General features: G+C 61.2%; 1 protein-coding gene across 1 annotated transcript in view; it reads right to left on the bottom strand.

Annotated features, from left to right (window-relative positions):
* The window catches only part of DNAH17 (dynein axonemal heavy chain 17), a 103,275-nt gene extending 84,264 nt beyond the window's left edge, over window positions 1–19,011 (bottom strand). The window contains exons 1-13 of the mRNA XM_058704186.1: window positions 18,543–19,011; window positions 17,038–17,231; window positions 15,057–15,249; window positions 14,712–14,811; window positions 14,489–14,574; window positions 14,185–14,310; window positions 13,249–13,401; window positions 13,051–13,137; window positions 11,492–11,659; window positions 11,153–11,269; window positions 6,586–6,851; window positions 5,612–5,807; window positions 3,685–3,831 (exon numbers count right to left, since the gene is read on the bottom strand). Coding sequence (XP_058560169.1) covers window positions 3,685–3,831; window positions 5,612–5,807; window positions 6,586–6,851; window positions 11,153–11,269; window positions 11,492–11,659; window positions 13,051–13,137; window positions 13,249–13,401; window positions 14,185–14,310; window positions 14,489–14,574; window positions 14,712–14,811; window positions 15,057–15,249; window positions 17,038–17,231; window positions 18,543–18,887 — 2,178 coding nt within the window. The 5' untranslated portion in view covers window positions 18,888–19,011. The remainder of the gene's footprint in view (window positions 1–3,684; window positions 3,832–5,611; window positions 5,808–6,585; window positions 6,852–11,152; window positions 11,270–11,491; window positions 11,660–13,050; window positions 13,138–13,248; window positions 13,402–14,184; window positions 14,311–14,488; window positions 14,575–14,711; window positions 14,812–15,056; window positions 15,250–17,037; window positions 17,232–18,542) is intronic.

Here is a 19,011-nt window from a genome sequence, read left to right as displayed (position 1 = left end):
GAGTTAAAATCGTACATTAAACGCTGACCACTCTTGCCTTTCAGAATAATCCCTCACATACATTTATTTGGTCCTTTTACGTGCCCCCCCCCCCCCGCCACCCCTTTCTGCTGACCTCTGCCCTCAGGTGTTTTCATGTGGTTCACTCTCTAAGCAGGTGGGTGAGGCCAGAGAAGTAAAGCTTACAAACCTATCACCGATAGAAACAGGACGAAAAGAAGAGAATTCCATCTGTGGAATTACAAAGTGAGTGAACGAGAAGGTACCGATTCCACTCATCAGAGTTTAGATACGAAATGACTATAACGCGCCGTGGTCCCCTCCCAATTACCCGTGCTGCTGCTTTGAGAACATATCCCAAGTGAGATCGTTTCATAGCACGCCTCTGTGGTGTGTTTAGTCACTAAGTCCTGTGACTAGAGTTCAGAGGGGAACCCTTCACACAGAACTTCTCCAGCTGGGAAAGGTGCTGAGTTCCTGATGACTGCGTCACGGGCAGAGACGGGAGGTATGTCCCGGGCTCCGAATCCAAGGCCAGCCTGGCCGGGGCCGCCTCAGGCTGCGCGTCCCGTCCACGACGCATGTGGACACTCAGGGCCTCAGGAAGGCCGTTCGTTTATTGCCTATTTTCCATCGTAACCGCCCAGAAAAGTAGCCACTATGTCTGTCGTAACTGCCAGAGTAAACAGAGCTCACGGCGATGAGATCCACGTAAGGATACGTCCGTCCTGTGTATTTTTTAAGAGCCTATGTTATAAACCCACGCCTTTAGGGTGCTGTCCTCAGAAGTGTGACCTGGGGAAAAAAAACACACTCGGGTGGTCTCTCGGATACCCCAGCAGACTCCTTAAAGCACCGCGTGCCCCTCTCTGGCTCGGACACTAACAGACATGAGCCGTCTGCAGGCCAGCGGTCTCTTGCCAACAGAAAGCACGAGAAGGACGAGAAGGGCCCGGCATGTCTCTAAAGAGGGGAATCTGCGTCAGCAGTGAGCGTCTGTAGCTCCAGGCCTCCTCACCCTAACCCAACGTTTGTATCAGCAGAGGGACGGAAGAGGGACGGAAGAGGGACAGACTGCATCCGTAGCCAGAGTGAACGTGCTCCTGGCTTCTTGAGTTGGAGAGCAGTGGGTGTGGCTGGGTTTCGTGTGGAAATACAGAAGTCAAAGACGGGCTCTTTTTTTTACATTTATTTATTTATTTATTTTGAGAGAGAGCGAGCGAGCGAGCGAGCAGGGGAAGGGCAGAGAGAAGGGGAGAGAGAGAATCCCCAGAAGGTTCCACGCTGTCAGCACAGAGCCTGATATGGGACGGCGCACATAAGCGAGCCACTTACAATTTTGAGAAACGCGATTAGTGAAAACGAGCTTCCTTCAGTTTCCACTGACCACGTCTTCAGTGACGTTACCACCGTCACGCGCGACCCCGGGGAATGGAGTGAGGAGCAGGCCCGTGGTTGATTCTCTGCTGGGTGTGTCCGGGGTGGCGGTGGTATTTCTGACAAATCGACGTGACGGCCTGAGCCGGCCCGCTTCACTTCGCGCTTGGCTTTGCCAGCATGGTCACGAAGGGGGTCCCCTCCACCAGGAGCGGGGGGGCTTCCCGGGTCTCCCCAAGGCCTCTCTCTTAATCTTTGGATACTCCGACTCTTCTCTTGGCTGGCACCAGATTGCTGGGCTCGGTCCAGCACACGGTGTGATCTGGCCACCATCCCCTACAGGAGAGGTTGGCTAAGCACGATCTGCTATTCCAGAAACACCCTTCGGACTCAGCATTACTGCTGCCATTTTCTTAGGTCCTAGGAGGGAGGTGCAGGGCGTGCCGTGCTCCAGTGAATACCAGCTCACATGGAACTTAGGGAGGTTGCTGGGGAGGGGACGGACAGCAGGTGCAAGCATTCCCCTGCCCGTGCGGGATGGACCCGGGCATTCGGTACAGGACTCCTGCAAGACAGGCGAGGGAAGGCAACAGAGGCACGGCCCCGCGGCTCTAAGAAAGGGGCCCTCGGCTCAGGAACCCATGAACAGAGGCATCTCTTGGGCGGATCTGAGGCACAAAGCACAAGAACAAAAATGAAAACCTTCCAGGCCCCAGACAGTGCTTCTCGTCGGGGGCAAGCTCGCTGCGAGAACCGTGAACCTGCCATCGGTGGCTCGAGTCTCACGAGAGGGCAGAACGAGTAAGGTTACCAACAGGAAATCCACAGACGTGGACGCATCTGGGGGACCCAAGGGGATGGGACCAGCAAAGTCCACGTTCAGGCACCTCCTTGGACTCTCGGGGCCTCTCTGGCCACGGGCTGAGCTGCCTGTTCCCTTCCTTCCACAGCCTGTGCTTCTGTCCTCCGTCTCTTTGTGACTCCCACGTGAAGGAGGCTGGCAGCCAATTCCAAATTCCCAGGGCTCCAAGGAGAGGGAATCTTGGTGGCCCCGTGGATCAGGCGGGTGCGGTGGGCCAAATGGTTCTCCAAGGACGTCGGCGTCCTAGTCCCTGGGATCTGCGACCGTCCCACCTTACCCGGCAAAAGAGAATTTGCGGATGAGATTCACTTAGAGACCTCGGCACCGGTAGGTGGTCCAGAATTTTCCGGGCAGGCGGGCCCAACGCAATCACAAGGTCCTCGTAAGAGGGAGGCGAGAAGGTCGGAGGGGAAGAAGGGACGTAACAAAGGAGGCAGAGGCCGGAGGGGTGTCGTCTGACAGCAGAGGGACGCGGAAGGCGGTGGCCTCGAGGAGGCAGGCGAGGAGGCGGCTTAGCCCGCCAGGAAGCGGCCCGTCTGACTCTGATTTCAGCAGAAAGAAGCGGATCTTGGACTTCTGACCTCAGAGCCGGAAGAGAGTAGACGTGTGCTGTCGGAAGCCACTGCGTCTGTGGCGGCCTGTGGCGGCCACCCCAGGAGGCTCACGCAGAGCCCACGTGCAGCCTCGTCCGCCGCAGCCTGGGCAGGAGCGAAGGTCATGTGGCACCAGCGGCAGCGTCTTCCGGGGTCTGGGCGGAAAGGGGTGCCCGCCACGGCCCACGGCGGCCCGAGTCCACGCCTCCCCGCGTCCCCTTCCGATCTTGGATTCAGCTTCCAGGGGCTCTCGTGCCAGGAAGGAGGTGCGTGGAACAAACAGCCCCAGAGCCAGAGGCCCCGGCCCCCGGGGCCAGTCAGTCACCGGGAGCCCTGATTCGGAACCAGCCTCTGCACGACCACCTGTGTGACGTCCCCAGATCTGGCGGAAGAGGACCTCTTGTTCCACAGAGCACAGGTGGACCTGTCCCCTCCCAGGTCCCGGTCCAGCCTACCTCGAGGCCAGCTCCCGCCCTCCACCTCCTGGGTCACAGGGTCACTGGGAAATTTGTAAACCCGGCTGGATTCCAGGAGACGCCCACCCCGCCACACCCCACTGGGAGTAACGGAATGGCTTTGAGATTCCCCAAGGGCAAACTACGTTTAGGAGAGTACGGCACCTCTAAGCAATCGTGGGACGGAGGCCAACGTCCAGTGGAAGCAAGGTTTCCATCACTGGCTGTTCCGTCGCCATTTTGCCGCCGCTGTTTGGGTTGATGGCGGAGTGGCTCGAGCCACGTTGTAACGAGAGGGGGTCCTCACCTCCTCTACTGCGCTTGGAGACCCTACCCCTTTGTTTGTCCTAAACAAAACCCGAAACTCGGCAAATAAAACCAAACTACACCAGCTCACCTCGTTGTACCAGCCAACGATGAGCTCCAAGTTGCCCACAAACTTCCGGAAGGTCTCATGCTGTGAGAACAGATCCTCGGCACTGCTTGGGATCCCTTTTTGCTGCTGGAAACCCAGGTACTTGACCTCTCTCAGCACTGCCACCAACTAGGGCCAATGGAGATCACAGAAAAGGTCAGGGCGCGACCCCAACGGTACGGCCCTCAGCAGCGCAGATGAAGGGCGCTCCCAGGTCACTCCCCGTCCTGGGCGCACGGTCTCCCGTTGGCATCCAGGACTCCAGGCTCTCCCAGTCACCGCCATCAGGCGGTGCTTTGACACCTTAGAGGTTCCACACACGCGTTTGTATCCCCAAGCCAGACCGCTCTCCCGACCCTCGGACTCCCGTATCCACCCACCCACGCAGCGTCTCCATCCACGCGTCCAGACGACATCTCAAGCCCAACGTGGCCAGAACAGTCTGTCTTCCCCTCAGCCTCTTTGCTCACCGCCTCCAGCTGATGACAGTTCCGCCCTTCCAGTGGGCCAGCCTGGAGTGGCTGGGGCTCAGGCTGTCGTCGTCAAAGACTCTATTTCCAACCCGTCCGAGCCCCACGGGCTCTACGGCCAAAAGCCATTTGCCCCTCACACCTTCGTCGCTGACACGCTGATCTGGGCCACCACCGTCTCATGGTCTCTCTCCCGGATTATGGCAAAAGGCTCCTCCTAGCTGGGCTTCCTGCCCCTGCGCCTGTCCCTGCCCCCTGTCTTTTCACACATGGCACCTAGAGGGATCCCCGAAATATACAAACCACATCGGGGCACGTCTGTCCTCGAAAACCCGCCACGGCAGCCACGTCACTCAGAACGAAAACCCAAGTCCCTCTGCTGGTCCTGGAGGCTCTCAGTGCCCTGTCCCCCGCCCTCCTCCACCCCTCCCTTCACCTCCTCTTCTGCTCCCCTCCCCAGCCCTCTGCTCACTCCACCCTGACCCCAGACCCCACTGGCCTCCCCGCTGCCCCTCGAACACACCCGTGTGGTCCTCGCCTTAGCCGTTTGCCCTCCTCAAAGGCTTCTCCTCGAATCCGCTAACTCCCTGACCTCCCGCAAGTCTCTGCCGACATCCAAACTTCAACCTGCCCCCCAGTCCTCCAGGTTCTCGGAGGCACCCGTCCCTACCTCCTCAGTATCCCATACCTTGCTGCTTTTGTTACGCCAACTTATATTTCCTCCTGCCCCTCCTCCGCCTCCTTCCCCCAGCTCTCTCTTTCCTTCCCGCCCCCGTCCTCCAGTGAAAGGTATGCTCCAGGAGGACAGAGATTTTTGTCTGCTTCGTTCATTCATTTACTCCAAGCACCTACACAAAGTAGGTGCTCAGTAAACACTTGTGAAGTTAAAAAAAAAAAAAAAAAGCACATTTTAGTGGAAGAGAAGGTTTCAGAGGAAACCTCAGATCTGCCTCCACGGTATTGCTGCCGGGATCTAAGGCGTGGCAGGTACGTTGTGGCAGGAACCCGGGCCACCCCACTCCTCGGTCTTTGGCACTTGGCTCACAGCTACCCGGGTTTGAGCCCGGGGATGCACGCCCCACAGCCCACTCGTGAATCCTCTCCACCCTGCCTGACTTAACCAGAGGGCCCATCTGCTCAGACCCCGCAAGGACCTTTCTCTCTGTGTTCCTGTCGATTCTCAGATTGACGTTGCCTCTTGAGGCCACAGGAGAGGCAGCCAAGCTTCGAAGGACTATCGTCACCGAAGCTGCTGTTTGGTCTCATACCTCAGACACGTCGCGGACACGCTTTACCGCTCACGCGGTAAAGTTCCAGCTAAATACGCCACGGGTCCGTTCTTTGGGCTTCTCCCACCCGCCATCCGTAGGGGGGGCCCTGGTCCCAGTGGAACCCTTGACGCGGACGCCCTCGGGACACGGCGGCAGGACGGCACGCACCGCTTTGCTGAAGTTGACTCGGATGAGGTTGCTGACGGGGTCCCGCCGTATCAGGGGCTGCCCCAGGTTGAAGTGGCAATCCTGGTCCACGCCGGCCACCCACTGCCGGTAGATCCTCTCGCGGTAGCTTCTTAGCAGCTCCATCATCTCGTCATACTTCTGGTAGATCAGCTTGGCCTCCGTGCTAGACATGACCCTGGAATCGGTCAGATGGGGTGATGGGGTGACGGGGTGATGGGGTGATGGGGTGACGGGGTGATGGGGTGACGGGCTGGTGAGGTGCCCGCCTCCTTTAGGGTCTCTTCCGCGCCCTCAGTGCGGCTCCCAGATCTGGGGGTGCTGAAGCAGCCGGCTTTCCCTTTCCTCTGGGCCGGGAGACTGAACGGACAGACAGACAACCGCCCGTGACAGCAGCAACGGGTCCAGGATGTCAACCCCCGCCCCGGTAACAACTGGCCCCAAACGGCCAGGACTTGGTTGAGGACTGCCAGCTTCCCGTCCAACTCAGGACCGATTGGAGAAAGCCGGAGACGCCCCCCAAACCAATCGCAGAGGCGACCCCTCCAGCCCCCAGGCCCGGGGCGGCCTCCAGCCAGGGCACAGCTGAAACCTTCTCTCTGTTCTCCCCTCCCCCGCCGGCGTCCGCATCTCCGCCGGACGCAGCGACAGTGGCCGCGTCCTGCCGTGACAAGCTCCGACCAGCCACTGCTCGTCCTCACTTGGACGGTTTCGTCACTCTCCCTCAGGCTGACCGTCGGGGCGGGGGCAAGCCAGATCCTTAGGGCCGTGCTGGCCGAGCAGGCTCCCGCTGGAGGAGGGGGGACGGGAGTGGGGTCTCTTCCGGGATCGTGCTCTGGGAAGGAAAGGCTTGGCCAACGTGAAGGGTGGGACGGCCTCGGGAGTTAGGATGGACCCTTCCCTCCCCTGCAGCCACGGAGGCGTGCTGCCCCCCCCCCCCCGGGGCCGTGACTCACGGGTGGTCTATGTGCTTCAGATCCCTCATGGGCGCCTCCAACCTCTCCTGCAGCTCCAGGCTCCACTTCAGCTGCCTGGCCACGGGGGGCATGTTTTTGTGGAGCGGGGGGATGTTCCCGTCTGCGGAGGCTGCGAGCTGGGCGTCGTACAAGGTCTTGGTGTTGTCCAGCTCAGCGTCAAACAGCTCCAGCATGACCGAGTACCTGGGCACCACCTCAGCAAGAATCAGAGGCCGCTCCAGGAGGCCCCCACACATGTACAGGAGCTGGGGAGCGAGGAGAGACGCGCCTTCGCCGGGGTCCCCGCCGGCGGCCCCCTCCCCGGCACCGCCCCCGCCGCGTGGCTGTTGGCCCAACGGGGCGAGGACACAGAATCTTCCTCTGCGGAGCAGCTGGTTAAATGCCATGCCTCCGTGATTCGCAGGGTGACGCACGCAGGGTCCCAAAATGCTTGGCTGGAAGCCAACGCTACAAACTAGGTCTGAGGTCTGGTAACATTCGAGGCCCGAGAGAAGTCAGGCTGGCCAGGGTGGGGGCGGAGGTGGGGACGGGGGCCCAGGCAGTGAGCAGAGATGCCGGGGGGATGGGGAGCACTGATTGAGAACGTCGCCCCCAAGGATTTGAGGAAGTCACAGAGGGAGGTTTGGAACGTGGAGTCGGCTGTGACGCTGGGGGGTTTGAGCCCAGGTTACCGCATCCCCTGTAATGTGTCCTTTACCCTGAGAGGAAAGCTAGGCCTGCAGACCTGTCTGCTGGATGCCATTGGCCCAACTTAATCTGGGAGGCAACACAGCACATTTCTGAAAACAGTAACCATGCCCGAGCACCTCTGCAAGTAGCTGGCTCATCGCCCTCACGGTCTACGTATGCTCAACATTAGGAATTGTTTTAGAAAATAAAACGCTTAGTAGAAGAGAGCAAGATATTTTATCTGGATGTTTGGGGTAGGGTGCTGGCTGGAATCAGATGGAGAATTTTCCTAAAAGGTCACAGCTCACGGTCAAGGCACAGCAAAGCCTAGGGCCCTGGGCTGGGCCTGAAGGGGGAGCCCTTCCTAGAACCCAGAGAAAGTTCTGGAAGCTCCTCAGCTGGCCTGAGGTCATCCCAGACCCAGACTGGGGCCAATGAGAGTGGCCCTTGAGGCAAACGGAGATCAAAGGTGCTCAGGTCACAAGGTCCAAGCCTCTTGGGGTCTGGGGGCACTGGGCCCAAGTCTCAGATTCGCCCCAGTTTTTGGTGTGAAAAATATGACAATGTCCCCAAAATGGCCTTTCTGGGCAACAGTGAGACCCGGCTGCAGAAAAAGGAGAGATCTTCAGGCCCCCGGAAAGCCAGACAGAGTAGCTGGATCGCTGGGAGAAAGTAAGGCTCCAAGCACAGCTCCCCGCGGGGTGGGGGGGCTGCCACCGGGGGTCACCATTGTCGCAAGTTCTCACAAAAGTGACAAGTGTCCCCTGGAAGACACAGGTTCCTCTTGTTGGTTCACGACCCTCCTGACGGTTTGTCTGTCCGGTTCCCCTCCCACCACCCCCGCTTCGCGTTCACATGGTTTTGGCTTCTGGGCAGGAAGCTAATCTTATTTTCTGCCAGGAGATCATGCGGAAAATTGCTCTAGAACTTTCCTGGCTGTGTGTGAGAGATGGCATCAGGGCGGCTTGGGGACTTGCAGGGAATCCACGGGCTGGGACGGAGGGAGCCCTGGGGGCCCGTCCTAATTAGGGCTCAGGGTTGTCAAGCTGGAGAGGAAATGCTCCCAGGTGTGGAGGGAAAGGCAGGTAGATGTGGAGACGGTTTACAGGCACCGTTTTCTCCCTCCTTTTCCTTTTTTTAATGTTTATTTTTGAGAGAGAGAGAGAATGAGCAGGGGAGGGGCAGAGAGAGAGGGAGACACAACCCGAAGGAGGCTGCAGGCTCTGAGCCGTCAGCACAGAGCCTGTGGGGAGGTCTGAACCTACGAAGCGAGAGATCAGGACCTGAGCCTAGATGTTAAGTCAGACCTTTAGCCAACCGAGCAACCCAGGCACCCCTCTCTTTTTCTTTTTAATCTAGCACGAGCACAAAGTTAAAATTTCGGAGAGAACCTTTCCTTTTTGCGTGCAGAACCCAGATTAAGTCCATGAAAGGAGAGGGGACGAGAAAGGCCCGGGCAGAAGAGTGCCCTGTTCACGATCTCTGTGCTCTGGCTCGTGGCCCCCTCCCTCCGCCACCCCCTCGAGTGCCTGGGGGGGAGGGGGCTTCCTCCCGGACACACTGCCCCTTGCAGCGTGGCGCTGACCGCAGGCTCCCGATCACGAAGGGGACGACCTTGTTGGTTTGGCCGCAACAGCCCAGCTCCCTGAGGCCCTTGGACTGAACAGCACAAAGCCCCAGCCCCTGAGCCCCAAGGGCACAGGTGCACGCGTCTCTCAGCTCTGCCCTTGCAGGAGGGGAGACACACGGCCCGCCCGGCTCCTGCGCTGCCCTCCAGCTTGGGAGACCCCATCACGGGGTGCGGCGGGAGACTCCTGTTTCCAGGTTACAGGACTGGCTGGAAACCTGTGTTCGGGACCCTTGGAGCTTTGGGACCCCAGTACCACTCCGTTCCCTCGGCCGGAGCCAGTTCCCTGGGCGACGAGAGCCCAAAAGCACCTGCTGTCGTGCCCGGCTGGCTGGGTTCCGAGTGTACCCATATCAAGCGCCTGCCTTCGGGGAGGTGATATTCGAGCCCGGAGGACAATGAACGCACAGAGACCCACACACAATACAAGACACCAGGGAGGGCCTGCGGGTCTGCAGGGAAGTCCTGGAGGCCTCGTGCTGGCCTGAGGCAGCTACCTAGGGGGAAGAATGTTCCAGAGACAGGAACAGCACCTCCACTGCTGTGCTAATTTGCATTCACGGATATTCTGCTTGGAGCACCGACTGAATCTAAGACTAACTTGCTCATTCCATTTGCAGATCCGATTCCCTTGCATTTGCAAAAACAAGGTCTAGAAGGCGAAGGCAAAGGCACATCCTGGCCATTTCCGCTGGGGAGGTCCAGGATCCAGGAAGATGGTCAGCACCCTGAGCTACCTGGGCCACCCCGACTGTCCTCCTGTCTGGCCACGCTCGGGCTGGTTTGGGGTCCCGGCTCTGCCGCTGGCTGGCTAACAGCGTGACCCTGCGCAGGCTTCTGGACTTTTCCGAGCTGGCACAAGGAGATGGCTAACGTGGGTAACAAGTTCAGCCGAGCACGTGGGACCGAAGATCCTAGAATGACTACTGGGCGTCCCCTGTGGGCACTGAACTTCCTGCAGCAGCCTAGAGCCTGCACAGCAGGGGAAGCAGGAGGTCTGACCCGCAGAGTGTCCGCGTCGAGAAACACGTGGAAAACCAAGCAGAAATAAAAAACCTCCCCAAGTACATACGTATATTTACTCATCTGAATGCTCGATGCCCGTTCTCCAGAGGGGCCGTGGCATCGGCAGAGTCCCCCCTCAATCATTTTGTTGGGACCAGGCAGGCCACGGAAATGCACAAAGAGGGGTGAGCGAGGGCGGGAAGGAGTGGTGGGGGCTGGGGCCAACTGGACACCACGTTCTGTCCACAGGGAGGAACAGTTGTTCCCTTCAGCCACTTGTTACTACAAGGGGCTGTGTAGAGGCCAGCGTGGCCAGATTGCCTTTTCCAAGAGAAGGTGAAAGTCTGGACTTTCACGTGAACCTTCTCAACTTTTACATGTTGGCGGCTTCGTTCAAAAAATTTTTAACCTGCCAGGCGAGAGTAGGCAAGTCTAGAGAGACAGAGAGCATGAGTGGGGGAGAGAGGAGCAGAGAGAGAGAGAGAGACATAGAGACGATGAGGGGGCGGGTGAGAGAATCCCAAGCAGGCTCCAGGCTCAGTACAGACCCCGACACAGGGCTCGATCCCACGACCCTGCCATCAAGACCCGAGCCGAAATCAAGCGTCGGACGCTCAACCGACTGAGCCGCTCAGGCGCCCCCGTGCTTCCCTTTTGAACAGATATTGTCCAGGGGGGTTAGCGCCTTTCTGCCGTCTATTTTTTGACATTCTTTTTCCATAGCATCTTGCCTTTTTTCTAAGCACAGAAGTGCTAAAAACACGTAACGCTCGCCACCTGGAAATCGTAGAAAAGTACACGGAAGGCAGACAGGTACCAACAGGGCAGCAGCGGGTCCCTGTTAATGATGCCGGGGCCGCTCGTGGAGCCTCGGATGTCGAAGAGGGCGTGAATTCAGCTCAGCGGGTCAAAAAGTGCATGTTTTATTTTTACAGCAACTCTAACGTTTGGTCCTTTTGAGCAGGGGGAGGGTCGAATCGAGTGAGAACAAAGGGACACCTTCACTTAGTGACTATCAGTAAATGGACAAACTGTCACCTGCTCCTTACTCCCTTTCCTTCCTTACTCTATGGCGACAAAACCCAACAGGAGTCACCCAAGGAGCTCTGAGACGCTGAGCGAGGCCCCCGGCTGGGCCAGCCCCTCCTCTCCAGATGGTCACCCCAAGGTGGCTCCCGGTGTCGCCCCCCCTCCCCGGGTGTTGCTGGGACACACCGCGGCCGGCAGGCCCCTGCCCACGCCTACCTTTGCACATGACTCAATGGAACTGCAGTCATCAAAGCCCTGGCAGAAGAGGGTGGCCAGCCGCCTATCCAGATCTTGAATTTTGGTCTCAAAACCGGCATAATCGTCGTCAAAACTCTGCAATTGAATCAGAACACCAACCTGGTAAGTCGGCATGCAAAGCGGGGGAATACTCGCTCTGACCCCGACCCTGAGCCCGCTGGCAGGATTCGGGGCTCCGTCTGAGTGCGCAAATTGTCGTGAGCACGTCTTCAGAACGTGACCGTCTAACACACCCCCTCCCTGTGCCTCCCACACCCAGGGCGTCTGTCATGGATCCGGCCGAGGCCCCCGACTTACCGAATCTCCGGGGTCCAAGGGGTCATATTTGCACTCGGCGAAGACCTTCACCAGCTCAAAGACCTCATCGTAAATCTGGGTGACCATGCTTCCAAGGATGTTCCCTCTCACTCCCCCGAGCTCGATTTTCTCCAACTTCAGAAACTCGATGGCTGTTTTATAAAGATCCTGGGGGAGGGGGGAAAAAAAAACACCCCACCCAGTAATCTCCGTAACTAAACGCAACGGATGAGCCACTTATCCAGCAGGAAGGAGCCAGGGGGCAAGAACCCTGGGGGCCTCAGGGCAGTGGGGGGCCCTCTGTTCATTTCTGTTCTGTAAAGTGCTTTCCGGAACACTCTGAGAGTCACCTCCGAGCCGTGAGGAGGTTGGGCTCTTCTTGTCCGGACCCCACACCGCCCAAAAGGCACCTCTACATAGATCACGCTTTACTGGGACCCCCATTTCCTCAGCTGTGGGGGGAGGCAGTTGGAAAGGCGTACTTTCTGATGTCCTGACTCAGCTTCCAATCCTCTGCCTCCCGGAAGCCCATCCCCAACTTCGAGCCCGTCCCTGACGGGGGTCTGAAAGGATGCCCTCACACCCAGGATGCCGGGACAGAGGCCTGCATGTAAATCCTACCGCCTCTGAGGTGCGGCCCTGTCTCCTCCTGGAGGCTTTTGCAACTATTCTGGCCTCTGGCGGGGGTCTCCCTTTCCGGAACCCCCACTCGCTCTTGACCTTGGCATGTAATCACACCCGGTCCGTTCACGGGACCTCTCTGCTTCCGTGTGAGGCTGCTGTTTCCCAGTCCAGATCCCCAAGGCTCCTTGAGGATCTCACGCAGCCTCGGGAGCCCAACCTAGGGCCTGGCACTGATCACTCCCCTGAGCCGGTGCCGAGGCCGGGGCCGTCTCCCATCAACTGGACAGAACAGGTACTGTTATGAGCCCATTTTACAAATAAGCAAACTGACGGGCGCCTGGGTGGCTCAGTCGGTTAAGCGTCCGACTTCGGCTCAGGTCATGATCTCACGGTCCGTGGGTTCGAGCCCCGCGTCGGGCTCTGTGTGGACAGCTCGGAGCCTGGAGCCAGTTTCGGATTCTGTGTCTCCCTCTCTCTCTGCCCCTCCCCTGCTCTCTCTCTCTTGCTCTCTCTCAAAACTAAAAAAACATTAAAAAAAAAAAAACTTTAAAAACGTTCATTTGCTCAGTCACTCCATGTATCCAACAGTGCTCGTGCGGGGTCCTGCGTCCGTCCACACCTGCCCTAGCCTAGCCCCGCTAGCCCTCTCCCGTGGCCTCCCGGCTCCCTGGCTGTGCCTGCTTAATTTGTCATCAGCCTGCTCCTGGACAGAAGGTGTGGGGTGTGGAGAAGCAACCACAATGGGCCGCTTTTGTTCTTGGCCGACAGCTCCGGGCGCGGAGGCGGCTGACCCGTGACTCGGTTTCCCCACGACGCGGATGCTTGGGCGGGACTCTCATCCTCCCTGCTGGGGGCTGTGTGATGGTGGCGGGGTAAGGACGGGAGGCGCAGCTCTGCCAAGGTTAAGGGCAGCCTGAACCAAGTGTCACCTGTACCTCAATGGTCTGGATGCGACGGAAGAAGGCATTCATTCTGGAAAACACCAGGGACGAAGGGAACTCCCAAGGCACCGGCTCCTTGTCCTTCAAGGGGGGAGAGAGAAGGGAGGCCGTGCTTGCCCCAGACACTCCCACGTGTGCACGTGGAGCTCGCGCGGAGTCGCCCCCCGACCCGGCTCTGACGTCAGGCCGTACCTTAAAGAAAAGCCTCATGTTCGCACAGCAGAAGTCGTAGGTGTGGTAGAGCTCCTTCAGGACGCCCACGGACAGAGAGATGCCGCTCAGAACCTCCTCTGTTTCGCCCTGCAAGCCCTTCAGCACCAGGTCTGGGCTCAGGAAATTGCGCGTCTGGGCCGAAGAGAAGGTGTTCCCAAGTCGTGACCGAGCTCTCCGGGGGGGGACATCCGGGCGCACTGCCCACAGGCCGCTCAGTGGGCTACGAACAGCCCGGCACGGGGTCCTCGGTCTACCCCTTGGGACACGTCAACCATCCCTTATGTTCCTGCCCCAACCGGTCGGCCAGCTGCCTGCCTCGCCCGGCCCTGCAGCCCCACAGTGTATGGGCTGCTGCACAGATTCCGGTCCCCCGGGACCAGGGGCCTCCAGGGACCCAGAAATACAGCCCTGCCCCCTGCTGCGGGGTCCAGGCCCGCAAGCACCACCCGCAGGTGGCCCAGACTCAAAGGCTGGTGGCTGGCTGAGGCAGGCTGGTGACAAGCAGGGAAGGAAGGGAATCCGGAAGGATCTCGGGGCAGGTGCATAAAACCCCTCAATCCCGGCCGAGTCTTGGGGTGCTGGGACTCGGTCCCCTTCCTGTCCTCCTCCCTCCAGGTGTGGGGGGCAGCTTGGGCTGGCACTGGCCAGGTCTTGGGAGGACTCTTGGGTGGCCACCAAGAGGGCCCAAGCTCAGCCCGGGGCCCGTAGACCCCGGTGCCAGCCACTTTGCGTGCATGTAACCGCCCGGGAACGCCAGCATCGGGGACACGGCGAGACAGGGAGGGACACGGCGAGACAGGGAGGGACACGGCGAGACAGGGAGGGACACGGCGAGACAGGGAGGGACACGGCGAGACAGGGAGGGACACGGCGAGACAGGGAGGGACACGGCGAGACAGGGAGGGACACGGCTACCATCTCGATGATCAGGTTGCAGAACTCCTGCAGGATGATGATGATCCGGGAGGGCGTGTCGTCGTGCTCAGAGGTGGCCCAGATGAAGCCGGTCGTGAACAGCACCTTGGCGATGACGGTGGGGAGCTGCGGTGGGGGGAGACGGGCAGGTGTGCCTCCAGGACGGGACCCCAGAGCGGAAGGAAGAGGCGCTCCCCAGGACTGCGCATCCCTTCCCAGCCAAGAAGCCCCGTGGCGTGGGGGATCCCCTCCCCCTAAGACACGAGACCAGCCCCTCAGAGTGGCCTCTGTCCGGCTGACACACCACCGCGAAGTCGGTCTGCTCCATCTCTTCCAGAAGGATCCGCAGAGGCTTCAGATACAGAACAATGTCATTGGCCTCCTTCAGCCCTGCACGGGACGAGAGCAAGGGCTCTCTGTTCATCGACACCTGCTCCTCGAGACCCACCACCCTTCCCCAAAGGAAGCTGCTGGAGGGGAGGCGCCCCAGCCCCTCGCCGAAGGCACCCACCGCTCCCTGGGCTCACCTTCGGTGACGTTCACGTACACGCTTTGCAGGGCCGGCCAGTAGCAGCTTCTGGCTTTTTCCAGGATCTCGACTATTTTGTTCACTTTGGGCCTGTTCAGCTGAGAAAGAACACAAGGACCCTGACTCAAAGGACCCTGACTCAAAGGACCCTGACTCAAAGGACCCTGACTCAAAGGACCCTGACTCAAAGGACCCTGACTCAAAGACCCTAGACCCTGCGGCCGCTGGAGCGGAGGGTTGCACACGGGGCCTCAGGGATCCTGGGGGTCCGCACGGAGGGGCCGCGTTGGTGACGAGTTCGCCTGGCTAGACGGTGGCTGCCGAGCAGCTCGGGCCCGGTCACCTGCTCATGGATGCACTTGAGGTTCATCAGCCGGGCATCCCAGAACTCAAACTCGACGCGGGGCAGGGGGTGCTGTCCGTCCAGCAGGGCCTGGGCCGAGTCTTGGCTCAGCACGTCCCGGATCTGGTGGGACCAGTCGATGATGACGGTTTCGATGGCGTGCAGCAGCGAGTTGTCCAGGGAGGGGGGGATCCTGCAGAGCAGAAGGTGGGGGAAGACACTCTCACAGCCACAGGTGCCGGGTTTTACCAGCTCTGCCCCTTCTGGGCAGGAATCGTCCCCCCCCCTGCCACCGGCCTCCACCAGTGGCCCTCAGACAACAGGCCCCAGGCATCTTGCTTCACGTCCCAGAGGGTGATGGAGGAGGAGGAGGAGGAGGAGGAGGAGGAGGAGGAGGAGGAGGAGGAGATGCGGGAGGATGGTGAGGGAGGAGGGGGAAGGAGGGGGGAGGGGGAGGGGGAGGGGGACGGTGCTGCAGGAGGACGGGGGGGCGAGGGTGCAGGAGGACGGGGGGGCGAGGGTGCAGGAGGACGGGGGGGCGAGGGTGCAGGAGGACGGGGGGGGCGAGGGTGCAGGAGGACGGGGGGGGCCAGGGTGCAGGACGACGGGGGGGGCCAGGGTGCAGGACGACGGGGGGGGCCAGGGTGCAGGACGACGGGGGGGGCCAGGGTGCAGGACGACGGGGGGGGCCAGGGTGCAGGACGACGGGGGGGGCCAGGGTGCAGGACGACGGGGGGGGCCAGGGTGCAGGACGACGGGGGGGGCCAGGGTGCAGGACGACGGGGGGGGCCAGGGTGCAGGAGGACGGGGGGGGCCAGGGTGCAGGACGACGGGGGGGGGCCAGGGTGCAGGACGACGGGGGGGGCCAGGGTGCAGGAGGACGGGGGGGGCGAGGGTGCAGGAGGACGGGGGGGCGAGGGTGCAGGAGGACGGGGGGGGCGAGGGTGCAGGAGGACGGGGGGGGGCGAGGGTGCAGGAGGACGGGGGGGGCGAGGGTGCAGGAGGACGGGGGGGGTGAGGGTGCAGGAGGACGGGGGGGGGGCGAGGGTGCAGGAGGACGGGGGGGGGGCGAGGGTGCAGGAGGACGGGGGGGGCGAGGGTGCAGGAGGACGGGGGGGGCGAGGGTGCAGGAGGACGGGGGGGCGAGGGTGCAGGAGGACGGGGGGGGCGAGGGTGCAGGAGGACGGGGGAGGGCGAGGGTGCAGGAGGACGGGGGAGGGCGAGGGTGCAGGAGGACGGGGGGGGGGCGAGGGTGCAGGAGGACGGGGGGGGGCGAGGGTGCAGGAGGACGGGGGGGGCGAGGGTGCAGGAGGACGGGGGGGGGCGAGGGTGCAGGAGGACGGGGGGGGCGAGGGTGCAGGAGGACGGGGGGGGGGCGAGGGTGCAGGAGGAGGGTGGGGGGAGTCCCCAGACCTCCCAGCTCAGAGAGGCCCAGATTGAACAAGGATGAGACCACGTCCAAGGTGGGCTCCTCGTGCCATCCTGATCGGGGCCGCACAGGCGTGTGTCGGGGGTTGTGTGGGGGACCTGCCCGCACAGTGAGCCCCCCAAGAGCGGTCACCCTCCGATGCGAGTAAATGGAGCACGCCGTCACCCCGCAGCGGCTCCGAGAGCCTCACACACCGGCCAGCTGAACGTGGGGGTCGGGCAGGTGCGGGGGGACATCTCGTGCCTCCCGGGGCCTCTGGGACGACACAGCCTCTATCTACACGCGTGGTATCCGCCTGCCCCAAACCCCTCGCGTGCCCCTCGGTGCCCACGTCCTAGATCTGGATATCCTGTGGGACACCCTATAGGTGCCGCGTGCGTGGTGGGGGAGGGGCTCCAGTCCCCCCTCCCCCACCCCCACCGCACTGCCCTCCTGCCTTTGACCTCGGACTCAGCGCCGTCTCCCGGCACCCCATCCTCCCGTGCTCCAACCCTGCCGGTCACCGGTCGGCTACTCCCGCGCCCGGCCGGTGGCCTGGGCCGAGCCGCCTACCTCTCCACGGACTCCAGAGTGCCGTCCAGACTCCCCAGGTGCTCTGGGACGGGCAGCAGCGTCATCCCTCTGATCTTGCCCCCCATCACAAACATCTCGTTCTTCAGCTTGTGGACCTGCCTCACAATGTCCTCCGAGACCACCCGGGGCCATCCGCTCAAGTTTTCGCTTTGGTTTAACAGAGAGCAGAGCACCTGGAAGGCAAGGGCCCCGGACGTGTGCCCACGTGTGTCCTCCGACCCGGTGGCGCCCAGGAGGAGTGGGGACCCCGAATCGATGCCAGGGGGAGGCACGGCCGGCAGAGGGGTGCGGGCCCAGGACGGCCGCCCGCCGGCAAAGCCAGCTCCGCGAGGGGAGAGCCGGGCTGCCCCCCGGCTCACGTGAAGCCCCAACCCCGGCACCCTGGGGTGTGGCTGTCTTTGGAGATGGGCCTTTCAAGAGGCGATCGAGTTAGAATGAGGTCACACGGGTGGGAGGCCCAAATCCAACGCGCCTGGCGTCCTTGTGAGAGCGCTGGACGCTGACAGACACGGAGGGACGGCCAGGTGAGGACACGGGGAGGAGATGGCATCTACAGGACCAGGAGGGAGGCTCCCGAAGGAACCCCTCCCACACCTGGATCTCGGGCTTCCAGCCCCCAGGCCCGTGGTACCCTGTCGTGGCAGCCGGAGCAGACTGACGCGGACGCCTGTCAGCCCCGGGCCCGCCACGCTTCTCCTCCAGATGGAAGGACGCTGGCCTGAGCCGAGTTGGCACTTGGGTCCCACGAGTCCTCATCTCACACGTGAGGAGAGCAATGGCCAGAAAGCTACGTCACTCGGACTCTGGCTGGTGTGGCTGTCCAGGGGTCCCAACGAGGTGCCGGGCCGGGGGCTCTCGGTCTGGTCAGAATGCAGGTCTGTCGGGGCGCCCGGTCGGTTGAGCGTCCGACTCCGGCTCAGGTCACGATCTCCCAGTTCATGAGTTCGCGCCCCGCGTCGGGCCCTGTGCTGATGGCTGGAGCCTGCTTCGGATTGTGCGTCTCCCTCCCTCACTGCGCCTCCCCTGCTCGTCTCTCTCTCTCTCAAAAATAAACATTTAAAAAAAAAAAAAAAAGGACACAGGTCTGCCTCGGCATCAGGGCTCCTGCATTTCTTTTTTTTTTTTTTTTTTTTTTTTTCCAACATTTTTTATTTATTTTTGGGACAGAGAGAGACAGAGCATGAACGGGGGAGGGGCAGAGAGAGAGAGGGAGACACAGAATCGGAAACAGGCTCCAGGCTCCGAGCCGTCAGCCCAGAGCCCGACGCGGGGCTCGAACTCACGGACCGCGAGATCGTGACCCGGCTGAAGTCGGACGCTTAACCGACGGCGCCACCCAGGCGCCCCAGGGCTCCTGCATTTCTAATGGGCTCCCAGGGAGGCCGATGCCGGTGGCCCGTGGGCCACCCCATGAGTGGCAGGGCTCTAGACCAGCCACTACCGGAGGTCCTTCCTCTGGCCCCTGGCCCGCCCGGGGCACCCACCTCCTCCACAACAGCGATCAGGTGCTCCACAGGGGTGGGGCTTATGTCCCCATAGATGAGCTGGTCTTTGTAGGTATCCTTCTTGACGTTCCCCGGTTTCTTCTTGATGAAGTAAACGCCTTTGGACTTGAGGGAGGCGGGGAAGCCCAGGCAGGGTAGGATCATGCCGGCCGGACTGAGCGTCAGAACCAGAACCAGCACGTCCGGCTTCTCAAAGAACTCGGCGAACAAGGCCACGTTCTCCTCGGCTCCCACCATCTTGTTCCACTTGTCGGGCTTGAACTTCAGAATGAGGGCAGCAACTCCCTCTAAATACTCTAACCTGACGTCCGGGGCGATGGTCATCGTGACGCTTCCTTAGACCGCGGTCGTCCCTCTGGCGCGCAGAGACGCCGACGCAGCTCTGTTTGCCGGGACACCTGGCGTCCCCGTCTCTGGAGCCGCTGGAAACCTCTGTTCTGACCAGGCA

This window comes from Neofelis nebulosa, chromosome 16, assembly GCF_028018385.1.
Source record: "Neofelis nebulosa isolate mNeoNeb1 chromosome 16, mNeoNeb1.pri, whole genome shotgun sequence".
Classification (NCBI taxonomy): domain Eukaryota; kingdom Metazoa; phylum Chordata; class Mammalia; order Carnivora; family Felidae; genus Neofelis; species Neofelis nebulosa.
Note: the sequence above shows the minus strand (reverse complement) of the source record. Positions and strands in the feature narration are given on the sequence as shown.